The sequence below is a fragment of the Carya illinoinensis genome, chromosome 9 (genome assembly GCF_018687715.1).
Source record: "Carya illinoinensis cultivar Pawnee chromosome 9, C.illinoinensisPawnee_v1, whole genome shotgun sequence".
NCBI lineage: Eukaryota > Viridiplantae > Streptophyta > Magnoliopsida > Fagales > Juglandaceae > Carya > Carya illinoinensis.
In genome coordinates this window covers 4596122-4614731 of record NC_056760.1, presented here as the reverse complement: position 1 = coordinate 4614731, position 18610 = coordinate 4596122, and the positions used below count along the sequence as shown (strand labels likewise).

The 18610-nt window shown below is 36.2% G+C and overlaps 4 protein-coding genes and 1 pseudogene across 6 annotated transcripts; 4 read left to right on the top strand and 1 right to left on the bottom strand.

Annotated features, from left to right (window-relative positions):
- Positions 1–2007, top strand: LOC122275589 (UPF0481 protein At3g47200-like). Its single transcript, XM_043084705.1, has one exon. The coding sequence runs from the start codon at positions 233–235 to the stop codon at positions 1703–1705; it is 1473 nt and encodes a 490-aa protein (XP_042940639.1). The 5' UTR covers positions 1–232; the 3' UTR covers positions 1706–2007.
- Positions 2008–4149: 2142 nt separating this feature from the next.
- LOC122276665 (pyrroline-5-carboxylate reductase) lies at positions 4150–9554 on the top strand. 3 transcript variants are annotated; one of them, XM_043086545.1, is made up of 7 exons: positions 4150–4524; positions 4882–4930; positions 5547–5638; positions 6304–6376; positions 7885–8005; positions 8351–8456; positions 9062–9200. In XM_043086545.1, the coding sequence occupies exons 1-7, from the start codon at positions 4327–4329 to the stop codon at positions 9122–9124; spliced, it is 702 nt and encodes a 233-aa protein (XP_042942479.1). In that variant the 5' UTR covers positions 4150–4326; the 3' UTR covers positions 9125–9200. The 3 variants fall into 3 exon arrangements, with proteins under 3 accessions (XP_042942479.1, XP_042942480.1, XP_042942478.1); XM_043086546.1 differs by lacking the exon at positions 9062–9200 and adding an exon at positions 8554–9046 and having other exon boundaries at positions 4151–4524; XM_043086544.1 differs by having other exon boundaries at positions 4152–4524; positions 9172–9554.
- Positions 9555–9679: 125 nt separating this feature from the next.
- LOC122276664 (UPF0481 protein At3g47200-like) lies at positions 9680–11929 on the top strand. Its single transcript, XM_043086543.1, has one exon. It carries the CDS (start codon positions 10173–10175, stop codon positions 11637–11639), a length of 1467 nt encoding a protein of 488 aa, XP_042942477.1. The 5' UTR covers positions 9680–10172; the 3' UTR covers positions 11640–11929.
- A 1502-nt stretch (positions 11930–13431) lies between these two features.
- LOC122276413 lies at positions 13432–15057 on the top strand (annotated as a pseudogene).
- A 524-nt stretch (positions 15058–15581) lies between these two features.
- LOC122276411 (lycopene beta cyclase, chloroplastic/chromoplastic) lies at positions 15582–18125 on the bottom strand. Its single transcript, XM_043086101.1, has 2 exons — positions 17785–18125; positions 15582–17658 (listed from the first exon to the last, which is right to left on the bottom strand). Exon 2 carries the CDS (start codon positions 17448–17450, stop codon positions 15936–15938), a length of 1515 nt encoding a protein of 504 aa, XP_042942035.1. The 5' UTR covers positions 17451–17658; positions 17785–18125; the 3' UTR covers positions 15582–15935.
- Between the last annotated feature and the right edge of the window lie 485 nt (positions 18126–18610).

The window sequence follows — 18610 nt, the reverse complement described above, 5'->3', positions numbered from 1 at the left end:
TTGAATCGCAGAAAGAGTTCTGGATATAATACTATCAACCTTTCTCTCTGTTGTGTTAAAGAGTAATTCTACCAAACTTGCTGCGTTAATAAAGACCGTCTTCATGTGGTCTATCGATCGCACAGCTAGCTAGTATATAGCTTACTAATTGCTTGGGTGCACAGCTAGCTAGTAGATAGCTTACTAATTGCTTGGGTGCACGTACGTACGCGCGCGCGCAAACACACACGCCATGGCAGGAAATAGGGAGCACGTTATTTCCGTGGAGGAGTTGCTTTCCAGAAAGGTTGATGTTGTCAGAACCGAAGCTGGGGAAACAAGCAGAGGCCGCGACACTTCCGGCCTGCGGAGGCGGATTATTGAACTCGAAGAGAAAGAATGCAGTCCTCCCAGCCCATCCGCGTGCAAGCTGAAAAAGTTGAGGTTTGAGAAACTGAGGAAGGCAGGAGAAAGTGCCACCATCACGCCAAATAATGCAGCTCAAAAGGCTTCTCCAAAAATACAAAGGGTTCCGCTCCTGCTGCGAGATCACCAACATTTCGACAAGTATTTTAAACCAAGGATAGTTGCAATCGGTCCCATCCATCATGGTGAGCCAAAATACAAGCCAGCAGAGGCGTACAAGCTTAGAATGGCAAACCACTTTGTCCAAGACAGTGGTGCAAAGGATGAGATTTTGTACGACATTGTTGAGAAGAACATCGAGCAACTGAGGAAGTGTTTCGACGAGGAGGTGACCAAGAAGTATGATGATCAGGCCCTCGCCTGGATGCTGTTTGTGGACGGGTGTGCAATATTACAAGCCATATATTATGTAACTACTGAATGCAAAGATTTCAAAATTAAATTTGATCATATGGCCTTTGGGCAGCAGGATTTGCTCTTGTTGGAGAACCAAGTTCCATATAAACTCTTACTTGATTTGATGAATTCCAGCGCAATGAAAGATAGATTGAGGAATTCGATCGATCAATTCATCAAAATGCATAGTATGGGGTTGCACGAGGAAGAAGGGACTACGGAAACGCCGATCCATCTTCTCGATCTCCTCCGGACGAGAATCATAGGCAAAAGCCAAAGTCCTGGCCGCCCCATGAACAAAAACACGGGAGGTAGCTCAGTTGACGTGCAGTCGTATCGCAACGTGCAGGAGCTTAGAGCAGCAGGAATTTACGTGACGCCCAGCAAAACTGGTTCCTTGACGACCATATCCTTTGCTAAAGGATATCCCGGATACCTCTTGCTTTCTCCAATTATTATTGATGACTCAACAGGGCCCAAGTTCTTGAACTTGATAGCCTACGAGATGTGCCCCGATTTCTACAACGACTTCGAGATCGCATCTTACATATCATTCCTTGATTCGCTCATTGATCACGCCAGCGACGTAATGGAGTTGAGGAATGCGGGCATACTCCACAACCTCCTTGGCAGCGACAAAGAAGTGGCTCAACTCTTCAATGAGATTGGCACCGACTTGGTTCCTGACCCCGACGCATATGGGGAAGTCAAAGCTGCCATTCAGAGTCACTACAAAACTCAGTGGAAGACCTGGATTGCTGAAGCCCTCCACGACCATTTCAGAAGCCCCTGGACATTTCTGGCTTTTTCGGCAGCCATTGTAGTACTGGGTCTAACCTTCATACAGACCTGGTTCTCATTCAAAGACGACAGAAGTAATTCCCGAGGCCGAGTTCGGCGCTAGTTACTGTAAACCACTCGTGACTTCACACTCGGTACATGTATATATATATATATAGCTCATCGAAAGTACTAGTTACATCGATGATCCTGGCCGACGATGATCATGCATGTACGTCGTTTGCTTTGCAGGAGGTACGTGTAACTTACTCCACAATATATAACTCGGTTGTGAATGTTATTTCAGGTTTCTAATTAATCGACGTACGGAGTGCTTGTGTATTAATTTGATATGTATTAAATTAATATATATGCCCGATTATTAAAAATGAAATTTAAATAAGTCTGTACGGAATTAGGTTTAAATTTGGAACTTTTTCTTCGGCGGCATGTCGCTTACTTTATGATCATTTGTGTAATTCTGAATAAAAAAAACATATCACCGCTTGTAATAATTTGCTTTGCATAAAGATCAAGTCCCAAGCGGGCGTAGGGGCTTGAATCTTTAATTTATATGTATGTTGGGCTTGAATCTTTAATTTATATGTATATTTGTGTTAGCAATATAAATGTATTTCTTAAAAATATAATTATACCAATAAAAAATTATATATATCATATTATAATCCTACTAAGTATGATGTGACAAATTTATTACTATTGAATAATTATTTATTGAATATTTTTTTATTATTTAATAGTTATAAATGAGCCACATCTTACTTAATATGATAAAAATAGAATAAAACTGTGGTGTATAATATTACTCATTATCATAATATAATTTTTATTTTAAAATTTGAAAAAATTGAATTATTTATTATATTTTATGTAGAAATTTAAAAAAAATTATAATGATTAGATAAGATGGTAATTTGTGAAAACAAACAAGGCATAATCTTCCTCATGGCCTATTAATCATCATGTTTAATTAAATGTTACATATATCCACCCCAAACTAGCTAGCTAACTATACATATATATCAGAGAATCTTCACAAATTTTGCCATCAAATTCTGTTTGAGAATGCAATTATTCTTAAACTATTTTACTATTATTTACGAATTATTTACTATTATTCACAAATTATATTTTTATTAATATTCACAAATGATTTTAAATACTCAAAACAACCAAACGGAGACTTTTTGTTTGTAGTATGAACCACCACATTATGTGTGTGTGTATATATTTATATATATTTATGCATGTATTTTCCATCATATGAATTAGTTCTCTGATCAAATATTGATCACTCCAAACTCAAGATGGAAAAGTTTGATTAAAATTCGAATTTGATTTATTTTAGGACCGTTAATGGTGCTGTACGTATGAATAAAAAAGAAACAGCCTGACCTTAGCCTTTAGATCATTTTATCGCTGATTATGAGATAAAGATATAATATGGTAACAAACCATGCATTGTGTCACGTTATCAAGCTTTCTAAATCGTTGGAATTCGCGTAACTCGCATTAGAACTAGATCGTGAGTTTTTTTTTTTAAATTAGAAAGCAGATGATACGTTAATTTTATTAATAAATTAAAGAGAAAATATATTTACAATCGTGAATTTAATCTTGATATGTTCAAATGAGATCAATATGCAGCCTTGTTTAGAAAAAAAACAAAATGAATAAAAAATATTGATATAGGTGAGCATAAGCCAACATTAAGATTAATAATAAAGATAAATGATATTTATAATCGTAGATTGTATAAATATTATATAATTTTTTTAAAAAAAAGTAAATTAATAGAAATTTATATAAAAAAATTAATTTTTTAATCGTGAACTCTATTTAAAAGAATGATTATACGATATTTATATATTTTACGACTATATATAATATTACTCAAAATGAAAAATAAAAGAGTTAGAGTTTTCAAATCAAGCACAGATATCAGAATATATCGAACCCAAATAGAAAGCGAATAACTCAATAAAGAAAGACAGTACCCATCGGCTAAAAAGGCAAATTACAAGGGGATAGAAAAATTTCAGGATAATTATCAAATCAATATCACGAGATAACAAAATAATCCAATTCAAATTTGGTGTCCTTTATAGATTTGGATTTTTTTTTTCTTAAATCTGGATAGAATTTTATTCATCATATGCAAGTCAAAGCAGTCCTTACAAAATTTCATCAATTTTTTAATTTTATAATATTTTTATTAAATATTTTCTATCGCCTGTCAAAATAAAATAAAATATTTTTAATTAAAATTATTTTATCACTATCTACAAAATTATCATAATTTATTTTCCTCTCATGCTGTTGATGTTTTTTCAAATGGTGGGTTTATGCCCACCGCTGCCGGGAGTCACGGTTAGTTAAATTTTTTTTTTTTCTATATATTACTTTTTAACATATTTAAATATTTTTAAAAATTCAAAAAATTATAATATTATTTTAAAATATTTTCTTAATTATTAAATAAAAAAATAAAATAAAAAATTCGAACAATAACCCAGAGACATAAATTTGAGCGGTTAGAGTATCATTTTCCTTTTTCAAAAATAATTCTGCGTACGAGTCCTAATTAAACAGGTACGAATCTTCTTCATTTGGTTTCTCTCAAAAAAGGGGTACCGGAATCTGCAATTCGTAGACCCTGCAGCCTGCACTTCCTAAGTTCACTGGAGTGGTTGGATCGCGTGGTGGAACCGAAGACTACGTACAATGGAGCTATTTCCTATTCCGTGTGAAACGTACAAGCTAGGGTTTATCGGAGCAGGGAAAATGGCGGAGAGCATCGCCAGAGGAGTGGTGCGATCCGGTGTTTTGCCTCCTTCCCGTATCATTACCTCTCACTCCAACCCCGTCCGCCGCGTCGCCTTCGAGTCCTTCGGCGTCACTCTTCTTCCCCGCAATGAAGACGTATGATTCCCCTCCCCCCTCCGCACTCTCCTTTTCGTTTTTGTCCTTATTTCCCCTAGTTTGAAGGAAAAAAGGAAATTAGTAATGGAGTGCTTCAACTGTGAAGAGAAACCCTTTTCGATGCTAACTGCGAAGCCAATGTAAGGTTTTGCACATTTTTAGGATGTAACAACATTGCAACTAGATAAACAGAGCCTTATGACTTTCTTTTCTTTGAAACTTGGCTTTCCCGCTGAGGCTATTTCTAAGTTCGGTGTGCTTCGTATATGAAATGTTTAATTTTCTATAATTATATCGGTTACTTTTTTGTTTAGTTATTTTAGAGTGGATTTCGATTCGTTTTTCTCTTGGTGACAGGTGATCAAAGGCAGCGATGTGGTCATTTTCTCTTTGAAACCTCAAGTTGGTATAGCCCTCGTGTCCTATACTACGCCCCACTTACAGTTTTGGTTGTTGTGTCTGCGCTTATATTTTATGTTTTTGAAATTTAATTCCCCTATTTTTTAGGTGCTCATTGTGAATGTTTAATTGAAAGTTGTTTCTCCTTTATGTCTCAAGAACTCATCTTCTGGAGAAATATTTGGTTTTTGGGCTGTTTTATTCTTATTTTAATCCAACGCTTGGAAGCATAAGTGCAGAAACCTTTATCTTGTTAATGCGAAGGCTATGCAGTAAAGGATAATGAATATGGGTTTGCTTTTCTTTCTCTCTGTTTTTTTTTTGGTTCTTTGTTTTTAGATCAAATTGTTCCATGGGAGGAAATTCTATTTCTGCTAAGCTCCCGCGCCCTCTTAAATGTTATGAATTTTGAGTGGTGAAGAATATTGAAGGATGAGTTATTGCTTGAGAAAAGTTAGCATACTTGATAAGGCGTTTTTATGAAATTCTTATTAATCGGGTGTTGCTCTTGTATCTCACGTCAAAACCAAATTCTAGACTCTTATGGATAATAATTATTTAGATGCTTTTGTTGTGAGTTTACTTATTGGATAATCAGTTTTCACATTTTTCGTCTGCTTTAGTCAAAGGTGTACTCTCGCAGTTGAAGCCACTGTTAACAAAAAAGAAGCTTCTGGTTTCTGTTGCTGCTGGAGTCAAATTGAAAGATCTGGAGGTTTGTGAAAGTGAACACTTCTTACTCTATGCAAATTTTATCTGGATCGGCTTTTTGAGTCTCAAAATATCCAAACCTATCCATGATAATCAATATGAATTATCTACGAAGAATATTAGAAATAGTCATCCCCTGTCAATGCCAATGTCGTTTTCATCTCTCATATATGACTTACATGGCATTCTCAGTTAGTGAGGCCCAGGATCCTGTATGGCCTTGTCACTGGCCTAATGGTAGAACTACCACCGTAAAAATGTATCTTATCGAGTGAATTAGAAATTGGCCATTTTTTTTTTTTAATTTTTTTACCTCATCTTCATCTTTATAATTATATTTCTAAAATATGGTATCCTGAGGTCGATCTAGGTGGACGTTTGGAACCAGCATCTGTTTTCAGAATATGTTAGATGAATGAGCACAAATGAACAAGGCTGCAATATGAACCTTCTTTCTTAAATTTGGTTTCATTTATTTTCACAAAATATCTGTTCATTCTCCACACTTATGTGTTAGCACACATCCTTTATGCCCTTTGTGTCATACCCTGGGCACTTTAATCCTTGTTTCCAACTTCATATGTACAATAGTGTTTCACTTTTTACTGTATTTTTGAGTCATTGATTTTCAAACTCTACATACTTCATTGAAGCAATCTGTTTCATTAGGAATGTGCTGATCAAAGCCGATTTATAAGGGTAATGCCAAATACTCCTTCAGCTGTAGGCGAGGCAGCATCTGGTATTTTTTTCTCTTCTTTTATGTTGTTTAATTTGTAATTATTATCATCTTGAACATGCAAAATTATCATGTTAAAATCGTACTCATTTTACTGAGTTGTATATTATTTTTCCTCCTGGCTTTTGGTTAGGACTTAGGGTTACTCATCAACCCGCACGCAGGCAACTTTGCTGTGCTCACATATTCCCTTGTTCTTTTGTTACCATTCCCTTAGATATCAAGCAAGAGCCTTGCCTGCTGTAAGTATCATACATAAAAGTAGCAATGCATTCTGTAAGAATCCAATATGTCTAATGAAGGGAATGTGAGTATTCTGTCTTATTCTCAATTACTCTCAATTTGCAGACATTGCTGAGATTTTATTTTCTCTGATTGTTAAGTGTGAATGAATTTTCGGGACGCTGTTCCCGGACACTCGGTGCCAATAAAAAAAAAAAGTGTGAATGAATTTTGTTAGCAAAAGTTTATGAGCTGGAAGTCACTGCAGCTCATCATGATGGGTGCATTTGTGAATGTCACACCTGTTCTTTAAAAATTTGATTTAAAGGAGGGGCATGCATTTGTACTCATTCTTGGTCAGTCAAGAGTATGGAATGTTGTGAGATGAAGGAGATTTAGTGTGCTCTGTGGATTATTATTGTTTCATTTTAGTTAGAAGGCCAAATTCTGCATCGCTTTCAAAAGAGTGTGAGAGCATTACATTCTACTCGTACAAGGTAAATGTCTAACAGTATGAGGCCAAGCAAGCTATGCCTCAGTGCTGTACGTAGCCAATAGTGATCTGGAGTTTAGATTCTAGCATTTGCCTCATTTTTTTAGTAAGGCTCATGCATTTAGATACTCTACATGTGTTTAACGTCTAGTTTTATTATGTATAAAAAAAAGCTATGCATTTCACTCTGTTCAAACTTTTAGTGGCCTTTTGGAATAACTTCCCTAGATATGGACTGCAACTCTTTGCTTTCCATGTGGTTTCAAATTATGTTGGTGTCACATGCATGCTTCAATTTTTTTTTTTTTCCCCAAAAAAAAAGGGAGAAAGAAACGGGAGGATAGTATTCCGAAAGGATGAAAAATTCTGGGAAAGATTTACAACGTCCACAATCACTCATGGTTGTGGTAAAACTAATTTTAGCAAGCTTTGTTTAGGCTGTATATTGTCAACTACAAGCTTACTCTTTAGCCAAATTGTCTACCTATGCAAACTGGGACTCCTCCCAAACCACCCGATTCTCATGGCAATGAGATCTCCCCTTCATTTTATCCTGAATAGTAATAAAGCTAATGATCAAAACTCGTGCCATAACACATTCATTAACTCATTTTAATGAAGGGGATTAGGGGCTGAACATGGATTTCTGGTCATAACAATGTCATTTTCTTCTGTCGCATGTATTTTTCCACTCAAATCTTGTAGTTCTTGTTTGCTTTACCTTTTGCATAAAGTTTGTAAAAAATTAGAACTTCCATCAAAATGGTAAGCTCTCTAATATACTTGAATTACATAGTTATGAGCTTGGGAGGATCTGCAACTGAAGAAGATGCGGACCTAATAGCTCAACTATTTGGATCAATTGGTAAGATATGGAGAGCTGATGAGAAATTGTTCGATGCAGTCACTGGTCTGAGGTATGTGGCATCTGTCATTATATAAGAGAGCACCTTGGCACTCTATTTTTATTTAATGGATTCAACTATTTTTTTTTTATAAGTAATAAGAAACTTTATTGATATAAAGATAGGTGTTAGTCGGGTACACCGGAAATATACATGTGAATGCACCGCTTTAAGAACTAGATTAATGGATTCAACTATTTTATTAAGAAAAGGTTTTTGGGTTCATCAAGCAAGAACAGCATTTGAATTTTTGTTGACTTTTCTTTTACCTATAAAAAAATTATGCATTTGTATCTATAGGGAGATTAGGTAACTACAATTTATTTTAAAATACAACATTTTCCTGGAAATGTTCAGTGGCAGTGGCCCAGCATATATATTCTTAGCAATTGAAGCTTTGGCTGATGGAGGTGTGGCTGCTGGTCTACCACGAGAACTTGCACTGGGTCTTGCTTCTCAAACTGTTAGTCCTTCGCTTCTGTTTTTTTATTTTTTTATTTTTTATTTTTCACAAAAGGAAATCACTTATTTATGTAATTTGGTGATCTTTAATTTTACAGGAACTAGGATTTTATTGCTCTCTGGGAATTTAAATAATAGTACTTTCGTGTAACTTAATTATGAAAACTCTTAACTGGAAGTCAAGACTACTATAGCATCAGTCTGCCAGAAATTAACTTGTATTATTAGCTGCAGAAGAGTAAAACTTGTCAAAAAAAGATTTGATCATTGAGATTGCAGATTTTTGTTCAAATTACTATTTTTAAGACAGTATTTGGAATATTACCTGCATTCATGTAAAATACATGATACTAGTTGTTGGACTGAACTACAATTTGGATTGGTTGATACCATTAAGTAGGTACCGTGCAAAATAAATGATGTGTAAAAAAAGAGGAGTTTCATAGCATGAATTTCTTTAGGTTCAGAATAGAAGTATTTAACGTGCTCAGGAGAAATACCTTTCATGTCTTTCACTGTTGCTACTCTTTACATCACGCATTACTTGTTCAAATAATCAAATTAAAGAATTTCTTATTTGTTTATTATTTATTTTTATTTTTGGAGGTGGAGAGACTAGCAAGGGGAAGGCCCAGAGTAGTTAGAAGTAGACTTGCTGCCTCCTTCTAAATGTCAGCCATATCATCGAGCAAGTGAATTCCATTTTTCGTTTGCAGGTATTGGGAGCAGCATCTATGGCCACCAAAACTGGGAAGCATCCAGGTCAGCTCAAAGATGATGTTGCATCACCTGGTGGGACAACCATTGCTGGCATTCATGAGCTGGAGAAAGGTGGTTTCCGTGGAACTTTGATGAATGCAGTTATTGCCGCTTCAAAGCGCAGCAAAGAACTTTCCCGAAGTTAGTTATATGCATTTCTTTCACAACACTGGTAAATGGTGATGCCGGTATGGCGTAGGAGTTTGCAATTATGTTTTGTCATTTTTGTTGAGTATTTTCTAGGTGCACTCTTAGTCATTCTTCAACTTTATTCTTAGAAGAAATTACTTGGTTTAATAAGAAATCAATACCAATTTATAATAAAATTTGAACTTTTGCATGACTAGGAAAAGAAAAAGGGAAATTGAAAGGCCAAGTGATTAACTGAGCATCTGTTGAACAACTTTGCCCCCTTTTTCTGTACGGTATTTGATGAACTGCTTCAGTCACCAGTGGACTTGATGGTAAAAATGAAAGAATTAAATTTGAATGAAGCGATGCAATAAATTAACTGGAATCACGGAAATTATAACGGAAATTGTGGAGAATTTGAACCGAGTCTGGGTTTCTCTTCACCAGCCCGGCCTGCCAACCAGCCAGCCAGCGAAGCAGGTATTAATAGGATCTTTCCTAATTTCTAGGCCAATCTGGTGTTTATTTCCAATGAACAATTTGAATCAATAGCCAGCTAAATTTAATTCACTTCACGAGCTTCAATAGCCAGCTAAATTTAATTCACTTCACGAGCTTGTGTGGAGTAAAGTGAATCCTGTATTGCCCAAGTGTCAAGCGATACCAAGCTTGACATGCCACTAAAGTTCAATATGCCACATTCCCCCAGATCCATAGAAAGGTTACGTCAGTCATACAACTGAATCAACCGTAGCACGATTTAAACCCGACAACAAGGACGGATGGAGGCACTGTATTCGTAGAAAAAACAGAAAAATATAGAGCAATGGCTGAGATTACGATAGGCACACAGGATTCATCTTCTCGTAATGGGTGGTTCGAGCGCATGACAAGGAGCTATCAGATTCAGAACAAGTCTGAAAGCAACCGACCCAAGATACAGAATGTGCCGCAGATGCTTAGTCTGATCGAGTCAAATAAGAAATGCTATGATCCGTTGGTGGTTTCCATTGGTCCTTACCACCATGGGAAACCTGAGCTGAGTGTGGTAGAGAAGCATAAGTTTTTATTGACAAAGAAGTATCTCGCCGGGACTGGATCAAATTTTGAGGATGTGTACAACAAAGTAGCCGAGGTGACTAAAGAGGCAAGAGAATGCTATGAGGGGGACTTGAAACGAGAGATTAGAAAGGATGATGAGAGACAAGAGATTAGCGACGAGGAATTCACTCTAATGATGTGTCTTGATGCTTGCTTCATTCTGCAGTTCATGTATTGCACGGTGAAGCAGATGCGCGGGGATTTGGGAATGAAAAGAGACGTCATGGCGTTCGTGCAACGGGATCTGCTATTGCTTGAGAACCAACTCCCTTATCTAGTCCTCAAGAAGTTGATCATGACGTTTAAGTTCAATGACGGTACTGATGAAGGGGAGAGCATCATCCACAAGTTCATCGAAATGACTCAGGTCACATCTCCCCATCGAGTCGTTTCGTTCAAGGAAATACTTTGTAAGTATATTTCTTCTACAATTTGTAGCGGATCAACTGTCCAGAAAGTGTCTGTGAAGAGAGAGACTGAAGAACCTGTTCATCTTCTTCAAATCTTTCGTGAAAAACTCATCGATGCAAATGCAACAGAAGATGAAAAATCTAGTTCAATACGCACATGTTTTGGAATATTCAAGAATAATAGACAGGGTGATGAAAAACCTGCACCAAGCAGTGGCTGGTGCTCCTATCGTTCAGCCAGTGAGCTTAAATCAGTGGGAATACATTTCAAGCCTGGTAAAACTCGAAGCTTTAAAGATGTGAGCTTTAAATCAACCTTCCTGGGTGGACAACTCACACTTCCTCAAATAACCGTAGACGACTCCACTAAGTCGCTACTGTTGAACATGGTAGCATATGAAACATGCCCTGATTCCCCTAATGACTCTGGAGTCACTTCTTATGTTTGTCTTATGGATACACTCATTGATACGGTTGAAGACGTGAAGGTGCTGCGATCCAACAGCGTGCTTCTTAATGTTCTGGGCAGTGACCAACAGGTGGCCGACCTCTTCAATGGAATAGCCAATGATTTGGTGCCTAATCCCGATACTTATTCTCAAGTTAAAGCTCTCATGGAAAAACATTACAAGAATAGAGTCAACATTTGGATTGCTGATTGGCTGCATACGCATTTTAGAAGCCCTTGGGCCATTCTGGCATTCGTTGCTGCAGTTTCTGCCATTACCCTTAGTTGCCTGCAAACATACTATGCAGCCAATCCACCGAATGGTTCGTGTTGATCAGAATGCTGCAGACGGTGGTGGCCGGTTGGGCCATGTCCCTACCCTGTACGTGAGTTGTTTTGTGTGTTTTGTTTAATTTCTCCCTTTTTTGAGCAAGAAGGTGAAAGTATTTGTCATGTAACAAAATTGTAGATTGTTTGCACAATGTTTTGGTATGTGGACACAAATAACAATATGTGGTTTTGGCACCATATCTATTATCTACATGCGGTTGTATTAATCATATGTGTGTATAAGCTTCTCTTTCATGTATACAAATGGGTATTATGGTTGTACGTGTTCCATTATCTTTGCATCTTCTCGTTGATAAATTTATGAATGGGTGCTTGCAAGTTGAATGGCAATTTGAGAGGAGCTTCTCTATTTTTCCCTATATAATAACACAACTAATTAAGTTAAAACTGTGCATTTTAAAAAGTGTTTTGGTTTTCTTGACACCGTACGTGTTTTATGCACAAAACATTTAAGAATAATGTTATTTAAAGACTTTTGCATCATTCATCATAGTATAATTTGATTTATAAAATTTAAATTTTAAAATAAACCCTCCATTAGTTAAAGATACTGCCGTTGTTGATTTATGCCTTTATATCATTGCAAATGGCGTGCCTTGGCCCCACCGTACAAGCATTCTTGGTCAAGCTTTTCCTTTATTTTCCCTTAAAAAGGGAAACAATATATGTAAAGGAGAGATTTGACTGATACGTATACCCACGGAAAGGTGGCTGGTGTTTTTTTTTTTTTTTTGCCAATAATCATGCATCTTCTGTGATGTGACTATATTTTTACGAGAAATTAAATTCTTGAAGATCATTTCGTCTGTTTATCTAAAAATATTTTATTCTATTTTATTTCATCACGATAATTTTTATAAATTTTTTTATAAAATATAATAAATAATTTAATTTTTTCAAATCTCAAAACAATATTAATATTAAAAAATTATATTATAATAATATTTTATTCAATTTAAAAAAAATATCTCATTTCATCTATGTAACCAAATGAAATAATTAGTAGGATATAATCAGCCATGTAAACTTTACATGAAACATGACTGCTTCAAAAGGGTGGCTATCAAATATAAGTATATTAGTATACATGAATTTTATTTTTAAGCATTTTTAACTATTAAAAAAAATAAAAATATACACATATAAATTCACTAATAATCATTTCTTTAACCATTAAGAAAAAATAAAAAAAATAAAAATATATGAATGGACACATTTAATGGTCATATTTGATAATCATATTATTATTTTCCTTCAAAATTTGATAGATAATAATACCTTTACATCTCATTTACTACTACTTTACTACTCTGATATTTTTTTTTTCTTTTGCTTTTTAAATCTGAATTATTTGCTATGGGAAGTAGTTGTTACGAGAACTTCAACATTCGGGTAGTAAACTTTATACGTAGTGGGCAGTCATGGAATCTTAATTTATGTTAGGGCTTTATTAATCTCCCAAGTCAGGTATCCAATTTGGATAATCATACCTTTACATCTCATTTATTACTATTCTCTTTTTCCTTTTTCTATTTGAATTTAGATTAATATTTTCAGAATATGACGTTCTTGTATAATTTAAAAGAAAAAAATCAATAAACTAACGTAATCATATAATTTAATTAAAAATAAATTCAATTTAATAAAACTTTACGCTTTTTGGATAAAGCCATCATTATGCAAATTGGATACCTGACTTGGGAGATTAATAAAGCTCAACATAAATTAAGATTCCATGGCTGCTCGGTACTATAAAGTTTACTACCGGAATGTTGAATTTCTCATAACAACTACTTCCCATAGCAAATAATTCACTTGTTTGCCAGAATGAGTGCTAAAGATCAAATAATTATACCCATTGAATCTCCGAGGAAGAGGACAACAGATCCTCATGATGAAACAAGCGGAAGCCGTGTCAATGTCCTTGACGAGTTAAAGAAGAGCAAGTTAAAGGAATTTTCGAATTTAAATAAAGCCGAGGTAACTAGTCCCAAAATACAGGAGGTTCCATTGTTGCTGAAAGATCACAAGAATTTCGAGAAGTATGTTAAGCCAAGGGTGCTCACTCGGTCCTATCCATTATGGTGAGGATCAGTACAAGTTTGGAGAGGAATTAAAGCTCAGATTAGCGAAAAAATTCGTCGAGGAAAGTGGAAAGAGCGCTGAGGATTTTTGCGACATGATTGCAAAGAAGATCGTGCAACTAAAGGAGTGCTTCGATGAGAAGGTGATCCACCGTTATGACAACGTCACCCTCGCCTGGATGCTATTCGTGGATGGGTGTGCGACATTACAATTCATTTACTGTGCAAAAAAAGGGGAATTCAAGGAACTGAATATTAAGAACGATCAAGTGGCCTTTGGGCAACAGGATCTGTTCTTGTTGGAGAACCAACTTCCTTATCAACTCCTCGAGGAATTAATGATTTTGAGCACGAATAAAGAGTTGGCGGCGTCTATCAAAAGTTTCATCGATTCGAATAATATGATACATGGTCACAATGAAGCTGGTGAGAATGAACCCCCCATCCATCTTCTCGATCTCCTGCGGACAAGCCTTCTAGACGGTTCCATGCCATCTGGTCAAGATGGCAATAATAAGCATGAGTCGTATCGCAACGTGCAGGAACTTAGAGCAGCAGGGATCCGTTTAAAGCCTAGCAAAACTGGTTTATTGAGAAACGTATCTTTTAGTAAACGGTGCAATTTCTTCCCCGGATACCTTCAGCTTCCTCCCATAAGAGTTGATGACTCAACAGGTCCCAAGTTCTTCAACTTGATAGCCTACGAGATGTGTCCGGATTTCAAAAATGACTTTGGGATCAGCTCTTACATATCCTTGCTTGATTCACTCATTGATCATCCCGACGACGTTAAGGAGCTGAGAAAAGCGCACATACTCCACAACCTCCTGGGCAACGACGAAGAAGTGGCTCAACTCTTCAATGAGATAGGCACCGACTTGGTGCCAGATCAAGCTACATATGCCAACGTCAGAAAGCAGATTCAGAATTACTACGATACTAAGTGGAAGACCTGGATTGCTGAAGCCATTCACGACCATTTCAGCAGCCCCTGGACGTTTCTGGCTTTCTTAGCCGCAGTAACAGGACTTGGTCTAACTGCTATACAGACTTGGTACACAGTTCCATGGTGGTAACTCCCCAACTGGAGTTCTGCACTCCTCGTGAGTGCAAATATATAGGTCCTCTCAGGTACATTCTCGACCCATGGAAAGCTGTAAGTCGGTCTACAAAGAATTCGGAGTGTGTTTATGATATGTCTTAATTGATGTGATGTGTGCGATTTATGATGTCTTAATTGATGTGATGTGTGTGAAACTAACGTATGTGCCAGATTTTAAATGTGAGGTTTAAATAAAAGTGAATGTGGTGGGAGTACTTCTGTCTCTCTAGTGCAGCGTCATTAGATTGCAAATGGATGAATTTTCACCAGAGGTGCCAGTTTCAAAAGCATAAATAGTCCAACCAAGATACCCACAAGATTTTGACTCTGCATCATAAATGAATTCCCACATGTGCATGGACTATTTGATGTATTATAAATTAGATGTTTCAGTCACTTCTATCTTGCGAAGAAAGAGAGAAATCATTCACAAAAACGACTGCTTTCATCCTCATTTGCGAATCTCTCCATGCATCCCAAGCCTATATCAGCCTAACAGCAAGCCGTATTTCCCATACTCTCATTACCTGACACATGCTAAACCTACTCAATTACGAAATTTTCTTAATCTAAGTTATGATGCCCAGCCTTTCTTGTCTATAGCCCACTCTCCTAAGAAACGGACTCTGGTCATCTTCCTATCTTGTTGGGAAAAAGATTATTGAAGATGAAGTTCTTCTATGTTGGTAAAAGCAGTCACGTTTAATAACTTGATGACATTGCTGTCACTAAAATAATCTGAAAGGTTTCAAACAGCACAACAGTCCTTTTATTCTTATCAAGCCAGATGAGTAGCCAAAAGACAAATGAATATAGCCTCTAATGCTGTACATGAACATATTAAATATAAACATATTTGCCTGAGTGTATGGATACATTAAAAAATAAATAGACATCCCAGACTTTTGAGAACTCCTTTCTCACAAAGAATCACCACTCCAGGAAGAAATGCATGTAATGAGTAATTGCATGGCAATTATTCCACATGGATTTATCGTATACAAAATTATTAGCAACAGTAAGTAAAACTTCAAGTAGTGGCTATGTCAAAACAATAAGCATAAAACACACGGGTATCCAATTCCTAGTCAACTTAATTTCTGTCTTGTATCAAGTTGTTGATCATGTTTACCAAAGGAACAGTTCCCTTTCCCATAATCTCTATTCTAGAAGTATTAGAAGCATGAGAGAACAGGGAAAGCCCAAAATATATAAGCTCAGGAAGAAACAGTCGAGATGACAAGAATCCATGCCAATAGCGAGGTTCTAGATCAAAAAAAGCATCAAAAAACCTCCTTGTACCTGGTAAGTCGAGCTTTAAAAGAATATCCATACCAAAACAGAAGAACTCCCTCTGTCTCCTCCTCTCTATGGGCCATAAGTCTTTCCAAACTTCTGAAGACAATTCATTGCATGAAAAGTTTCTATCAGAACCAAGGTATCGAACTATGGAATTTGCAACAATTGGAGCTGCTGCTAGAGTCCTTGCTACCATATAACCAGTTGAGGGGTGCACCATCCCGGCAGTACCACCAATTCCAACAACTCTTTGAGGGAGCACTGGAAGGGGCCCACCCATCGGAATGACACAATGCTCATCTTCCTCAATGCTTTTCACTTTTATGCCCAGGTACCTCAATCTTGCCACCATTCTTTCTTGGATATCTTTCATTGGCATTCCAGGTCGAGCTACCAGGGAAGTTTCTTCAAGAAATATCCTGTTGGCCGAAAAGGGCATTGCATATAGGAAGGTGGGGATCTTACTGTTTCCCTCTTTAAGCTTTATATCATTGTTCAGATGTGAATCTCTCCAGTCCATAAAAACCATTTTATCCACATCAAACGGGTGTTCTTCAACCTCAGCTAAAATCCCATAAGCCACTTGGTATCCAGGATTATAGGGCTTATCATACTGAACAAGGCATCTCGAAAAGCCAGTGGCATCAAGAACCACAGCAGCCTGAACTGTGACACCATCATTGCAAATCAACAAAGACTTGGACTCCTCGTGGATAACCTTGATAACTTTAGCTTGGTGAAACTTGACACCATTTAATATGCATTTTTGCAGCATTTTTGACTTCAGCTGCTTCCTATTAACCCTTCCATAAGGTCTGCCAAGGTCTTTCTTTGATTGATCATCAATGAACACAACAGCACCAGACCAGGTAGTATCAAGACAATCAAGCAAGTCCATGGCCTCAAATTCATCCACCCAAACACCATAATTATTGGGCCAAATTAATTTAGGAGATGGGTCAATCGCACAAACTGAAAGCCCTGCCTCAGAGACTTGCTGCGCAACAGCCAGACCTGCAGGACCACCTCCCACAACTGCTAAGTCCACCACAAGACCCTTTGATGGGTCATACATAGGAAGCTCAAAATCAAGATTCTCCTTCTTAGTTTCTGGAACAAGCTCCAAAAGAGCACCGGTACTAGCCTTTACAAAACCATTTCTAACCAGTTTGAGATGAGACTTCTTGGGACCAAATCTAAACTCCTGGTTTTGAAGTTTTGAAGAGCTTGAATTACTCATTTTTTCAGGAAACCCAAGAAGTGGGTGCAAAAATCCAAGCTTGTTAGGTGTTTTGAGTAACGTATCCATGTAACTAAAATATGGGTTTCAGATATCTGCCTAAAATCTTGATTTGGTCACCACAAAATCCAGAAAGGCGATATGAGTCCGAGCAATACCTCCAATTCAAATTCTCAACTCCCGAAGCCACACAATTACGAGTTAGTCTAAACTGAAACTCAGAGTATCATCAACTGGCGGCAAGAACTCGAGCATAAAAAACAGGAAAACTGAGAAACTGAAACGAGTTCAAAAACTTTTCAGAAGAATCAACGAATTCCCATACAAAGCACAAGATGTTCTACAAAGAAATACTAGAACTGAAAGCAATTCACGGATGCAATAGATACTGATGATGACTTACCCCGAATTAGAGAGAGATAGAGAAAGAGAGAGAGAGAGAGAAGCATTTTGGAAGCCCAACTATCCGAAGCAAAGGTGCTCTCCGAGAGATTTGGTAATGGTAAAGCATGTGTGGCCTGTCCTCGCCGACAAACGTAGGTGGGTCTACCGTGATAACAATTTGAGGCCATTTTCCAACTAAAACTTAGGGGATTTTGATCTGCTTGTCGTTTGCTCCTGAACTTCCTGATTAATCAATCCCTCAACATTAAAGTAATTCCCAATTAATAGGATTTTCATCTCTCTCCTCCTTCTTAGTTCTTTCCGCCTTCTGTTCCAGAGTTTTCATGTTTTTTATTTTTTGGATTACATTCTTTTGACTGGGAAGTTTGACAATTTTTGTTAGTCTCACGTAAAATTCAACTATTTTATCTCATTTTATATAATTATTTAATTTTTTTTAAATTTTCATAAAAAAATTATAAATAATTTAATTTTTAAATTTTAAAATAAAAATTATATTATAATAATATTTTATTTTATTTTTAATAATATTTTTTTTAAATTCTCATATAAAATATTATAAATAATTTAATTTTTTTAATTTAAAAATAAAAAAATTATAATTTAATAATATTTTATTTAATTTTTAATAAAACAATTTAAACTGCCTAACAAAACAAGTCAATTTTTTTCAATCATGGGTTTGGAGCTATTCGCCTCGTATTCTTCAAAAACTTTTTTTTTGTCAAAAGAAATGAAAAAAGTATATATAAATTAATTTCTAAAAAATATAATTTCTATAGATCACTTATTTTATTAAATTTTAATAAAACCATATCGAAAAT

Coding starts and splice junctions, on each gene's coding strand:
- LOC122276664 (XM_043086543.1), top strand. CDS start 10,173: ATGGCTGAGATTACGATAGGCACACAGGATTCATCTTCTCGTAATGGG.
- LOC122276411 (XM_043086101.1), bottom strand. CDS start 17,450: ATGGATACGTTACTCAAAACACCTAACAAGCTTGGATTTTTGCACCCA.
- LOC122276665 (XM_043086544.1), top strand. CDS start 4,327: ATGGAGCTATTTCCTATTCCGTGTGAAACGTACAAGCTAGGGTTTATC. Junction 4,525..4,881: donor TTCTTCCCCGCAATGAAGAC/GTATGATTCCCC, acceptor TCTTGGTGACAG/GTGATCAAAGGCAGCGATGT. Junction 6,377..7,884: donor TGTAGGCGAGGCAGCATCTG/GTATTTTTTTCT, acceptor TGAATTACATAG/TTATGAGCTTGGGAGGATCT.
- LOC122275589 (XM_043084705.1), top strand. CDS start 233: ATGGCAGGAAATAGGGAGCACGTTATTTCCGTGGAGGAGTTGCTTTCC.